We start from the raw sequence: 13,996 nt of genomic DNA, 5'->3' as shown, positions 1-13,996 counted from the left end.
TTCCGCTAACCTTATTTACGGGACAATTCAGCCGTCGACAAAACGAACACAGGTGGTCCAATAAAAGGGTCGGAAGAACCTAAACGCCTCGGGAAAGAAGATGCCGCTCGCCCTAAAAGGACAATAATGCGTCGTTCCCAGCCATCGGATCCATGAAAAGAATCCCCTGGCCCTCTAGAGAAATGTAAATTGTTTTCGCTCCTGACAAATAGCTTAATTAACGACTAACACGCGACACCAGAGTTATTGCGATTATCCAGTTGTTCATTACAAAGGTGCTTAATGGCTCAGCGTTTACGCACAATTACATCGAGTTTTATGCTTATTTTAATGCTATGTAATGGGTCGCCCTAGAATCCTTGTTGTTGAATGATAATAATGCCTGTTGTATAATTGAGGTAATTTGTCGGGTTCTTGTAAATAATACGATAGTTGATATGCCAAAATTTGAAGCCCACGTGGGTAATTTAAAGGCTTTTAAAGCTCAAGGTTAATAGGGAGATTTTTTTCGCAAGTGATTGCGTTGGAAGGTGTGTTGTGGGCGCGCACGTGAGCGCTTTGTTCTCGGTCCCGCGGCCGCACGACCGCTCGCGTGGGCGGCCGCCGCAACACTGACGATGACGGAGGCATTTGTACTGTATGGGTGCACATAGTTTTGTCTATGGCACTATTAAACAAATTACCTAAATAATAGATAATACCTTCATATCAACTAAAGCTTAATGTATAATCCAAAAAATACATAGTGGAAGAAAATAATATTAAAATATCTAAGTTTACACGCTCAAAGTTGTTAACTACATCGAAAGAACCGAAAACATTTTCCAAAAGCCGATTTAAATTTCATAAGTCCTTTCACCGAAAACATCGAGAATACAGAAACGCGAGCAAAAACGCCGTGGTATTGTCCAATTGCATAACGCGCGCAAAACCCGCGGTTTCCCACCGAATTTCGGTTGAGATTGTGAATTTTTTAATTGATTAAAAAATGTCCTGCTGGCGGAGCTCAATCAAGTAAAAAGCAGTGAGTAATGTTTTATGTATGACATTTCGCGTTACATATGGATAGGAGAGGTCCCCCGCTGGCTGTAAACGTCGACTTGGAAGATTTTGACAAAGCTTCCGATCTCTATGGTACAGAGGACTTGAAGCTTCGTTTTTGTACGTTCAAGATAAAATCGCTTGTCGTATAATGTCCGTACATTCGCGATAGCACAGTCCGACATGGGGAACGTGTATTTAATTATGAATGGCTCGGGAACTCGCGTTTTTACAGCGCAATGCCACTGGGAAGATATGTTCGAAATTTCACGAAAAAAGCGGTTGATTCTGCTTCACATACATTTTCAAGCACAACATTTATGTATAGTGTATATCCATTTATCGGTTCAAATTCTGTCTTTCTAAATACACCTTCCGTCCATGACAAATAAACGGAATAGATTCCAACTATTTCCAACCCCAAAAGAGCAGAATCAAAAATCAAGAAGAGAGAAACAAAGGCAGTAAGAAATGTCCCACAAACGACGATACATCGTCGTCACCAATCAGCCAGGGTGTCCACACTGACATGTTTACTATCGGCACCTGATCGGGACTATTTCGGTCGAACCAGTTATGGCTCGTTAGTTGTCGCAGGTGTCTGTAGGGCGAGTATCAACGGGAACTTTGAAATAAGTTATTTTATTATTTTGCAACGTGATAATGAAGAAGGGTTAGTCATACACATACAATATTGATTCTGAAAAAATACGCAGACCTTGTTGAGGATCCAATGTCAATTTTTTTAATGTTAAATTTGTACCATATTGCAAGATTTGCAAGGTTGGTAAAATTATAAAATGAAGACAATTCAAAATTCTTTTTTAGTTATTTTAATATAAATCGATCATAATCAGTTTACTCAACAAAATATTTAAAAGCACTATACCTATTACCTATATTTAAATAATGCATGTTCATTGTAACTTTGGAATAGATAAAATACTACGTTTTCTCAATAGAAAGAAAGAAAGAAAGAAAATTTATTTATTTCTCACACACACAGAAACAACACATACATTTACAAGAAAAAGGTTATAAAGTATATAAAAAAAATAAGTAATAAAAAGCATGAATGTTGCTTCTCGGTGCTGAAATGGGTTCTAGTTCAGCTTGATGCTATGGCAGGTATACTAAACCGCACCATAGCGCTGGTTTTCAACTAGAACCCTTTTAATAAATCATGGTGCACCTACTCTGTCGGCTCTGTCCTAGGACATGGTTGGTTAGTCCAGCCGACGCTCATTACAAGTGATAATGTGAAGATCAGCTTGTATCTTTAAACAATTCCAGATATCTCCGTAATGAGATCAATTACTAGCGACTAGGAGAATATAAGATACAGTATCTTTTTTCAGAGGAAATACTCTGCTTAGATCAAGGAGCATTACGCGTATAGCTTTAAGTAGGCTTAGATTCTTGTTTGCTTGTTGATATTTAATTGTTGAGATTCAATGTCGAAAACTAATTGGATTAATGATATCCCCATTTACGTGGGTTTTTCTAAACATATCAAATTTTAAAATTCTGAAGACAGATAATGAAACATAACATGTTATTATTATTATAATGTAAACCTTCCTCAATAATATATCGTCGTTAAAATGTTAAATTACAAACATAATAATCATAAATACGATAAGTTCTGTTTGTTAATAAGTTAATAGGTACTCTAGAGCTGTGGGTTACGGTAAATAAAATAAAATTATACGATAAGCTTGATTTACTGTATGCATGTACCTACACTATATATTTTTCCGTTCTCGCCAAAGCAATTCTTCGATACAGGTTTGCAACAATATTCTTCCAACCCCCACTTGACAGACAGACAAGATTCTCTTTTTTATATAAAAAATATAGTTACCAAGGATTCATAACACTACGAGAGCCGTTAGCAACTAACTTCAAGTTACTTCACAAACACAAAACGAAGGGGAGACTTTTTCTGAAAGCCGGTTATTAATAAGATACAGTTTTTAATTAAACGCAAGTAGAAATGTAGCATTTGCATATTTTACTCTTTAATTGATTGTAAAGTGAAAACAAATTTATAAGTGTTTATTAACATGAAAAGGGTAATGAATAGGGTGGTTTTCGCAAATTATTGTTCGGTTTAAATTAACCATTTTGTTTCCAGCTGTGAAGTATATCGGGTGGAATTAATGTTAACGATATTAAAGAGTACCTAGGAAAGACTAATGAAATAATTACAAATGCCTCATCGTATAACTTCAAAATGAAATTAACTACCGGGTGAAACATAGTTTCCCAAGATTAATCGTAAGTCGTCCATGCCATCGTTCACTGTGACATCAATGTGACCGACAGATCGTCTACAACTCGACACACATGACAATCGTGCACATACCAAACTTCTTACGTTTAGTTTTCTCGAAAACATGTCCAGTGGAAGTTTTGATCGTGACGAGACGCCCTTTGACGAGGCCGACTCTAACGAACCACTAGACTAGTAATCGATAAATTCGCCGATTACTACCAGAGAAACTTTACTTAGGACAGTCCATCGCATCGCTATCGAGATATCGCGAGCACTTTGGTGCTCTCCAATCAAACGAATACGGTCAAGGATCAAACAAATTGGTCTCGATCACAAATTCTAAATTCAAATCAATCACGATCGTTCCTATTATTAAAGCGGTTAAAGTTAAAACCCGATGACCGCCAATCAGCGAGCTGAACCAGTGGCAAGTTGGCACAATGGTACTAGGCACTTAGAGAACTATGACGTCTGCTGAGAGGCGGGCGTTCCCTCTCTAACGCCCACCAATTAAACGTGAGCTTCCCTGCCTCCTCGCACGGAAGCAATAGACCAGAGAGAGGGGTTGCCCAATAGTTAACAAGAGACCTTTAGAAAGTGGCGCTTGGAAATTACCTCCTCGGCTAGCGTGCGACCCTGGTAACTAAGTTGGTTAAATGGTGGCGCTGGCGTTTGATAGAACGAGATGGTCTTGATGCTGCCCGCAAGATGTCGATTCGATTGCCATTTTAACCTTAGATATGTTTTAAAACATTAATTAAACAAAGACAATTTATTTACACGTATGAACTTATTTTAAATTAAAAGCATTAAATAACTTTACTGACTAATTAATATAAACAAAAAACTAGATAAATTAATATAAACAAAACACGCATTATCACTTCAACCTAAAACAGAAAGTCAGATTTTAATATTGCACACAGCGCCATCGCACTACATTCTTTGTCTGTTTGTAAACGCATGGTAGAGACACAATTAATTTTCATTTCCACCGCGAGATGGCCTCTTTCAGTTCCCACTTCACTGTTCGACCTCCTCAGCCTGTCTATGCTCCTGGTACTTTCGGCGACCATATTTGGCACTTTCGATTTTCAACTTTTTAAGGAGTGTCTTGCTGTCATTTTCATAACTAGTGTTGTGAATGAAATGACATCGAATTCAATTTACTTTAAAAAAAAATTGATTGTATTTGTATTTATGTTTACCGAGTTTTTATTTTTTGAGTAATATAATATTAAATAAGGTTATCATCTTATTACATATTTAATATTAAATATTCATTAGAAAATTATGCTAAATATAAATCGTCAGCTCCATTTTACTCAAAAAAACATATATCCTATTTTGGTAATGGAAAATGACTTATTTATTTTAAATTATTTAATTTAATTTTAACGTTTTTTATGAGTTACATTACATGCTGGATGTACTTACAATAGTATGTAAGTAAAAGGAACAATAAATGCGCCTATTTTAAAATTGGGCTATTACGAGTCCCACAATCTAGCCCTGGCTAAAGAAGCAGTGCACCGCCACACAGGTCGACATTAGCATTACAAAACGCCCCGGGCGTGAGATGTGCGGCGGTGGCGTCAATTAGCAAGTTTGTGCAATTGTAGCGTTTTAGATGAGCGTTTTCGGTAATGGGTTTTGTGAAAATCGTCTCTAGTGCGGGTTTTTCCCATAGTATATTTTCGTTGTAATTAATTGTGCGATAATTTTTTTAGTGGCTTAAGATTTACCCAAGATTTTCATATACATATAGTAATCGTTAATTGATTCATTATGTGTCTGTAAAGTCTGGATTTAAAACAGTTAGATATAATATAATTATTTATCTATCTAGTTAATCATTTTGATGATGCTGTCACGTCTGAATATAGCAAGTTAGACAGTGACAGCAATAAATGATACTTCTAGAACATTTTATCCTACTGTTGAAAAATTACCCCTAATTCAGACAACAAACTAATTGGTCGAGGCGGGAAAGCAAGAAAAACGCGAACAATACCGCACAAATTTTGCAACAGATAAGTTTTAAGCGGCGAGGCGTGTGGGAAAATATCTCGGGCGCAATCTACATCCGAGCTTAGTCCTAATTAATTTAGTAATCGTCGTGACGACGTCTTATTCTAGCCCCAGACTATTCCACGACCTAACTAACGAAATCACGACTCCGCCCGACAACGATAATCATTATTTTAAATTTATTAAAATGTCCGCTAAGGACTCTTTATCTGCCTGCTTATATCGGACTGTATAATTTATTTTGTTTTGAAGAAAGGCGCTAAATAATGAACGCTGCAAGTTTTTATCAATGCTCTCTAAAAAGCTTTATTTGTGACCGTTTAGGTATGAAAGTAATTAATGAAAAAAATATCGCTAAAACATCTCAAACTCAGATCTTGGACAAAGAGAGGGTTAGTTTAACAAAATAATCTTCTCTATTTTCTAACTAAAATTGGAAACCTGTATATTTGGAATCTATAAACTCCTAAAATATAGTTCAAAATAAACAAAACAATCGTTTTAATATGAATTTTTCATGGTATTTCATAAAAAATATTAAAAAACAGACTTCTGATACCTAATAATATCTGCTCTAAGAACTCCATAAAGGTGCCTGAAAAACAGCCATCGCATTCAACCCAAAAGAAATACCCGCAGCCGAACCCACAAGTTACAACATATCGTCGGCCATTAGCCCTCCAAGAGCTGACCTCAAACAATAGTAACATGGCGGCCGCAACAAATGCCGTCGTGTTGCGCCGACAAGCCCCCGGGGTGCGATAATTAGAGACGCAGAACCCCCAGACTTGGCGCAACAAGCCGCTATGTTCACGTCCAGACCACAGAGAACATCCAAGTGGATGTTGATTGTTAATCGATCGATTGATTGTGTTCCGGCAACCTCTTGGGATTCTTTTTCTTGCATGTAAGATTCAGGATACGTTGTACAAAAAGAATAAGGAAATGTAGAAGATGATATAGGTTGGAGCAATCAAAGATTGAACTAACGGACTCCAATCAATGTTGCCCAGTTATATCCTAAACAAACCCGGGACGTCCAACAAAAACGCCAATCTTCTCGCAATCCCGCATTCATTTCAATACTGCATCTTTCCCAGTCCTATTCATTTCGCGAAAGGGCATCGATCATTAAAATCAGGGACATGGACCCAACGGTTCAATTAAGCCGACGTCCCGACATTGTCAATCCAGTATGTAGCGATGTCTGACCCGGGCTTGTACCGATGTCCGTCAAAATAGTCCATTAGGTCCCGGAGGCACGCGAGGGCTTGTCGCGCAGCAGGGCTCAAAGCGCCGCCCGAGCACCCTGTTGTTACTTGTTAGCGCTGCGCTTGCGCATACGCACGGCCTCGTTATTGGTTGCGTTGCGCATGTTTTTTTTTTTGTAGTTTTATTTTGTTTTTTTTATTAGTTAACGTGTATGATTTGATTATTTTTATTGGTGTTTCGACATGAGTGCTTAGGAGAACGGTTGCAGAATTGTACGGTTAGGGTTCGAAAATATATTTCATGATAAGACAAGTGGAATTGATTATTTAAATAAATAAAAATATTTAATTAAGTTACTCCTCAGCTACGGAGTAAGGGATATTTCACTATTTTACTAAGGTTGTCGACTGAATTGCTTAGGTACGGCTTGCGCCTAAAAGTATACAGGCGGAGTTTTTAAAATAGCGATCCCTGATGATGAAGGGACCAACTACATCGGTTATAAATCCGGGGACGTGTTGTGTGTGATGTGTGTGGGTGATTCTCAAATGACGCGATTTAGGTATGTCCAAGCCATAAAATACATGAAATTGATAGTTTTATACCAGGATGTATTTTTTTTTGAATAATGTATCTTGTGACCGTTTTTATACATTAGTAATGTAATGCATAAATTTATAAAGAAAGCGACAATGATTTTTTAAAACTCAATATCATAAGTTCTTTGGCGCGTCCTTCACTTGATTTTATTTTTAGGTCAAAAAAAACTCACTTTTAAAAGTAAAACAAGCTTATGATTTATATGTTATCATTATAACAGATACCTATGGTAACTGTAAATAAGGTTTCTATTCACTCTTAGGTTTAGTTTTCAAAAATATAACGCATTCAATTTTGTCCGAGAAAAAAAACTAACTTCTTTGGCGTAACGATACCGTCTTCCTACTCTGCGTTTAAACGATCACCGGACATAATCACCATGCGTCCCTCATCCTTCAGTCCCCCACTATCTTCGACCAGGAGCAGAGGAGCGTAAGTTTACGGAGTATGATGAAAAAAATTTTTTTTTGCGCCATAACGGGTTTTGGTCAGGTAAGTGCCTAATTTCTTTGATTGTTACTGTCATGCTATTATTTGTTTTTGTTGCATACATATTTTTGTCCACGTATGTCTATTCAAATAGTATGCACGTGTCAATAAGAGGTTCCAATTGTACATCAGCTTTCTGTTAAAATAATTTTTAAGTGATGATTTCTAATTTCGTTGGCAATAATTTCTTTGGATTTCTTTGGCATTCTGCGCCAACGAAATTAGTTTTGATACAAAGAAATTAGTATTGAGTATGAAACACCATTAATGACGCTAACTTTATGCATTCAATGTCTATTATGGTTAATTCTCTCATCATCACCATCAGCCAATAATCATCCAATGGACATAGGCCTCTCCCAAGGAGCGCCACAACACTCGGTTCTTGGCCTTCCTCATCCAACTACTACCGGCTACCCGCCTAAGGTCGTCAGGCAGGAGGGCGTCCCACGCTGCGGTTGCATATTTTGACAGCTATGTTGGTAACCTTAGTCCTCTGACGGATAACCTAATTTCTGATACGAGAGAAACCCCAAGCATAACTCTCTAGTTATGCTTGGGGTTTCTATGGAGAGCCATAGCACGCTGAGCTACTTTAAATCGGTGGACCAGTCCTACCGTCAGTTTCCACGTCTCAGCACCATACGTCATCACTAGCTTCTAGCTAGCTAGTCTTCAGGCTCTGAGGAATGGACGAGGAGAATATGTGACGAAGTTTCCCAAATGCAGCCCAACCCAGTTGGATGCGCCTTGCAGCCTCCTTGTCCAAGTTGCTTCTGCCTAGCCGAATAGTCTGCCCGAAGTAGACATATTCATGCACAACTTCGATTGTTGCCTCACCAACGACGACCGGCTCCGGTTTCATGTGAGCATTGTACATGACTTTCGTCTTGTCCAAGTTCATACAGAGGCCTACACGTCGGGAAGCAGCATTTAGGCCACTTAGCATCCAGCTAAGTTCCTGCATAGATTCTGCCATTATAACGATATCGTCCGCGAAGCGGAGGTGTGACATGTACTCGCCATTTATACATATGCCATGGCCTTTCCAGTCCAACGTCTTAAAGACATCCAGTGAATTGGTGTGAAGTAACAGTTTCGGAGGTATCACATCCCCCTGTCTCACTCCACGTTTCAGTTGGATAGGTCTTGTCTTGTGGTCCTGTACTTGGACAGTCATAGTAGCGGCATTGTACAGACACCTCAACACCTCGATATAGCGCCAGTCGATTTGGCATCTCTGCAAGGATTCCAAAATTGCTTAGGTCTCGATGTAGTCGAAGGCTTTTTCATAGTCCACAAAGGCTAGATACAGAGGCTGATTATACTTTTCGGTCTTCTGTATAATCTACCTTACTGTGTGGATGTGGTCTATTGTACTAAAGCCTTTTTGAAACCCAGCCTGCTCCGGGTGCTGAAACTCGTCTAACTTTTGGGCAAGACCATTCGTGATAACCCTTGAGAACGGCTTGTATACCTACATGGCTTAAAAGCGAGATCGGTCTATAGTTCTTCAGAAGGGTTTGGTCACCCTTCTGAAGAACTGTAGTTCTCTCTAGAAGCTGGTGTTGACAGCTCCAATTTGGTGCAGTGTGGGACGTAGGGTCGACTTCACCAGACATCTCCTCTCCAGCTTGAAGTTGATATTCAAAGGGCCTCGGAGAAGTCGGTGATCACTCCCAGTTTTAAACCTATTGATCACTGGGGCATCTCTGAATATGTGCCGCTTGTCAGTCATAATGAAGTCTTTTTCGTTTTTCGTCCTACCATCGGGGCTTGCCCATGTCCACTTCCTCTGGGGCCGATTCTCAAAGAAAGAATTCATCAGAAAGAAAGCCCCTCCCTTTCCACGAAGTCTACAAGCATTTGCCTTCTCTGGTTTCTGATACCAAAGCCATGATGTCCTACCCTCGATTCGTCGCATTCTTGTACTCCCACTTTGGCGTTGAAGTCCCCCATCACAACGGTGTATTGGGTCCTAGCAGTACACGTGATGCCCTAGAGATATCCTCGTACACTACTTCGACTTCTGTGTCAGAGTGTCCCGAGGTAGGTGCATATACCTGTACGACCTTCAAGGAATACCTCTCGGTTAGTTTAAGTACTAGGTACGCTACCCGATTTGACACACTTCTGATCTCCACTACGTTGTTGACAAGGGTCTTGTTGACGAGGAATCCTACGCCACCTTGGGACAGTTGGTCGCCCTCCTGATGGTAGAACATGTGGCCGGACTCCAGGGTTACCGTGTCCTCGTCCTCTTTACTTTTTTCATACCGGTGACGCTGCTGCCCATCGCCGGCCTATGGGATTTAGTGTAGCTATTTTTGGATGGTTATACCACCATCATCCGGTCGCCAGAGCCTCGTCTGTTATTTAGCAGAGTGCACCACGGGCAGGTGAGGTTGGCAATTGGTTCATTCGGTGATTGAGAACCCCTGCACCCTTACGTGATCAGGTAATTATGTTAAAAACAAATAAAGATATGCGTGATTTTTAGTTTTGTTGTGTATTATTTGCAATCTACGTATAAAACTAATTTCTTTAGAGTAATTTCTAATTTCTTTGTTCTTAAAACTAACTTCTTTGGTACCTTTTATAATTTCTTTGGTGTGTTTTCTAATTTCATTGGTGCCAATCTAATTTCATTGGCCCAAAATTGTTAAAAATCACTGTAACTTTGAATCGGCTCGATAGATTTCAGGGCCAATAAGAGATAACTAAAGAGGTCTAAAGCCTCTACAATATGTGGGGTATAATATTCAAACAACATGAAAAAAAAATGCGCCAAAGAAATTATGCTTTTGGAGCCGCTTTCTGAGAATCACCCGTGTAGCAGTGGTGTTTATATGGATGTGCTTGAGCAGCATGTGAGCTTGAGATCGCTATTTTAAAAACTCCGCCTGTATACTTTTAGGCGCAGGCCACCGTACCTACAGATAAAATAATGAATGAGAATCATTCAGCTGTGTGATTTTTCACGACCTTTTAGCACGATATTATCGTCATAAGCGTTAAGTAAGTATCTAGTCTACTGTTGAGTATAATTTAACTCCTCCTTATAAGTAAGCCAATTGCCACCTTTTCCGATCCTGCGCTGCACTAAGCCATCAATTTATTATGGTACATGATTTAATTTTTGATATTGTAGTCTTCAATAAAAACTATTCTTATTATCTTAGTATTCAATAAAAGCTTGATACCTATTGATAGTTATTTAAGTTGTTGCTTGAACAATACGAGTATATTATGTATATTTCGTAGATATTATAGTTAAGGTATTTGAATATTATTATTATTAATTTACGTATGAGTACTTAAACTTCTCGTAATACGGGACAAAAAGCTTTTAATAACAACAAGTGGTTAGCTCCGATTCTAGTCACCTGATTTGAATTAATCTGAGTCAAAAATCATTCGCCTCAGTCCTCTTCATTAAAAAAGAACTGGTCAAGGGAGAGTCGGACTAAGGGTTCCGTACCATTTACAATTACTTACATACTCCAATATTAATTGCCAACACAAATAACATGATTTTCAATAGTATTTTATTTGATTAAAATAAATTTAGTTATTTTGTATATGTTTACATGGCTAGAATATAATAAAATAGAACTTTTATTATGCGTAATACATGTTATTAAGTTAACAAATCTCATGTATTTTTTAAATATGTACTACTTGCCAAATTTCATTGTTCGGAGGTTGACTGAAGAAAACAAAATAAGTACCTAATTATCTTTCTGTTAATCTTTACTAATTACGTATTCCAATAAATAAGATTTGAAGCTCCCATGAGCTTCTTAAAAATCATAGTATTTACTTTAATAACTTTACTTTATTAAAACCTAATAGCCATGACGGCGGATTTATATCTCCCGTATCGTTCCTAGTGACCTGCAATGACTATTCAACTACTCGCCACCATCATCATCATCACTATGCTTCTCAATTATTAATATCAACCTAGAAATTTTCGATTTGATAGCACTTTTTGTGTAGGTAACCATAATTATTATTTCGTTTATTTATAACCATTATTTGTTATAAGTAGATATATTATTTTGCCATTTTTATTTATTTATCATTAGTTCATTTTAACATTTTTACCTACATACGAAAAGCATTAGGGATTTAAAAAGTCCCACAACTTTGATTCAAAATAAATAGCTTTTTTTTTTATTTACTCGAATCATTCGAAATGTATGGTTGCCGAGTAATAATCATCTATTGAACATCACTAATCGAACAACTAGTGACATCTATTGATGAGAATTGGAACTAAATTTGACACTTCACGTCACGCTCTGTTTTGCTTTGTTGATTGATAATATTTTAATTTAGAAAAGAATATCAAGAATTGATGATATGGATGAATGATAAAAGTTTATGTTTAATTTTATGAATTTAAGATAAATTATGAAGACATAAACAGCGCTTTGCAATACTTACACGGTATGAATCAGCTGACACCTGTCAAAACTTTCATCACAAATGGTCACAAAAACACTAAAAATATAAAGAATTATGCACGGTTATGTAGCCCACTGTAATGAAATGAACTTAGGAGTAAATAAATGTTGTACCATAACACGTTTCTGGCAATATTCCATATGATTCAACCCATTCCCAAAACATAACCTCAACTTAAACAAATGTTGTGGCTACAATTTTTACTGATTTTCTAATTATGTTGCAGATGCATCAGTTAGTGAATTTAGGGGTAATATTCTCCTTTTGGCTCTCTTAAAATTTGTTCACTGTATCTTGGCCCGATGAAATTGGATAATCAAAGCACTGGATTTCCCATAATAATATGTGGAATATCAGTTTTAACAAGAATAGAATTAGGGCTCTTTCTTTTCCATTATTTGTGACTATAATACATTTGGAAACACAGTTTGATCTCCTTAAAACATCCTTTGTTTTAACATTTATTTTGTTAGCCTTGTTTTTTATAGTATATCTTATTATGTTCCTCGCAGAGATGCTGAATAAAACTTAATTTCAATTTTTGATTGCTATTATTATTAATTTTATGGCTCCATCTGAATAATTCTGATTTCCATTATACTTTACATTCAAATATAAATATCATATTACTTCTGTATAAAGTAAATATGATTTGAAAAGCCTTCGGAAACTTCAACTTATGGTCGACCCATTCATAAAAATACATAGTCAGTTTACTGAGCCACTGAGCTTTACACCCTACACCACCCCTACCTACTGTTGCCCCAACATCTCCAACATTCACTCACAGACATGTAATGCACTTCACACACATGGTATTAGCTCCGCCAGACGGGGCGTCCCACATGGAATATTGCCAAAAGCCGAGCCGGTGCCTGCGACCCACCTTCTTCATAATCCCTGTCTTCCGCTTGGAGAATGTGGTGTACCTCCGCAGCTTGTTGTCGATGTACTCCATCTTGATCTTGACGCGGCCCTTGGTCTTCTTGCCGTTGGATGGTGGGGACTTCTTGGGCTGCAGCGAGGCGTAGTCGTCGGAGATGTCGGGCATCGGGCAGTGCTCCATGCCGAGGGTCTGCGCGGGCCGCTCGTCGTAGCACTGGTCCGCCGGGCGCTTCTGGCCGCGCGGGCCCGGGCACGGCATGCCCTGGCGCAGCCCGCTGCCGCCGCCGCGCCCGTACATGTCCACCTCGCCCAGCAGCCCCATCCCGTACGGCGACCCGAAGCGCGCCTCCCGCGCTCCGCCGGGCGCGTCCATCATCACCTCGCAGTACGCCACAGTTAGCCGGTGCGCAACACGCGCTGACACACTCACCGCTCGAACGACGAACGGAGACTGACCGAGACGCGACGAAGAACCGAGGGCGGGACTGACGGGTCGGCCGCTCGGACCGCGACTGACTTCGCGACGCTCGCGCCCCGCGCGCCTCGCTTCGATGTCTCGCTCGCACGCGCGGTGTAGTGCGGTGTGCGACAGGGACGGGCTACTCCACACCACGTAACCCGACACATCCGTGGAAATGCGACCGGGAACCGGCGTTTCAGTGCCCGAAATCTGTATTAAAATTAGAGCTTTTATTTTCAGTTTATTTCGTAAATAGAAATAATAGAGTCGGAAGTGGAGCGGAGCGGGGCGCGGGCGCGGGGCGGTGGGCCGAACCGTGCCATATTTAGCGAGCGCCGGCCAAATATGGCAAACGACGGCCAAATGGGGGTCGGAGAAATCCCTCCTACTTAGCGCACCTGGCCATTTTCACGTCTAATGCTGTTCAAAACATTGTCACATAATTATTAAGTTATGCCGGTAGGCAAGTTCATAAATAGTTGCCTACATGAGTGGTTAGTTTACCTACAGATAGGCCTAGACTTTAT

At 39.2% G+C, this 13,996-nt stretch overlaps 1 protein-coding gene across 1 annotated transcript in view; it reads right to left on the bottom strand.

Annotated features, from left to right (window-relative positions):
• The window catches only part of LOC105389345 (serum response factor homolog), a 217,102-nt gene extending 203,562 nt beyond the window's left edge, over positions 1-13,540 (bottom strand). The window contains exon 1 of the mRNA XM_048629369.1: positions 13,011-13,540. Within this exon, the coding sequence (XP_048485326.1) occupies positions 13,011-13,385 (375 nt within the window). The 5' untranslated portion in view covers positions 13,386-13,540. The remainder of the gene's footprint in view (positions 1-13,010) is intronic.
• Between the last annotated feature and the right edge of the window lie 456 nt (positions 13,541-13,996).

Source organism: Plutella xylostella, chromosome 23 (assembly GCF_932276165.1).
Source record: "Plutella xylostella chromosome 23, ilPluXylo3.1, whole genome shotgun sequence".
NCBI classification, from domain to species: Eukaryota; Metazoa; Arthropoda; class Insecta; order Lepidoptera; family Plutellidae; genus Plutella; species Plutella xylostella.
Note: the sequence above shows the minus strand (reverse complement) of the source record. Positions and strands in the feature narration are given on the sequence as shown.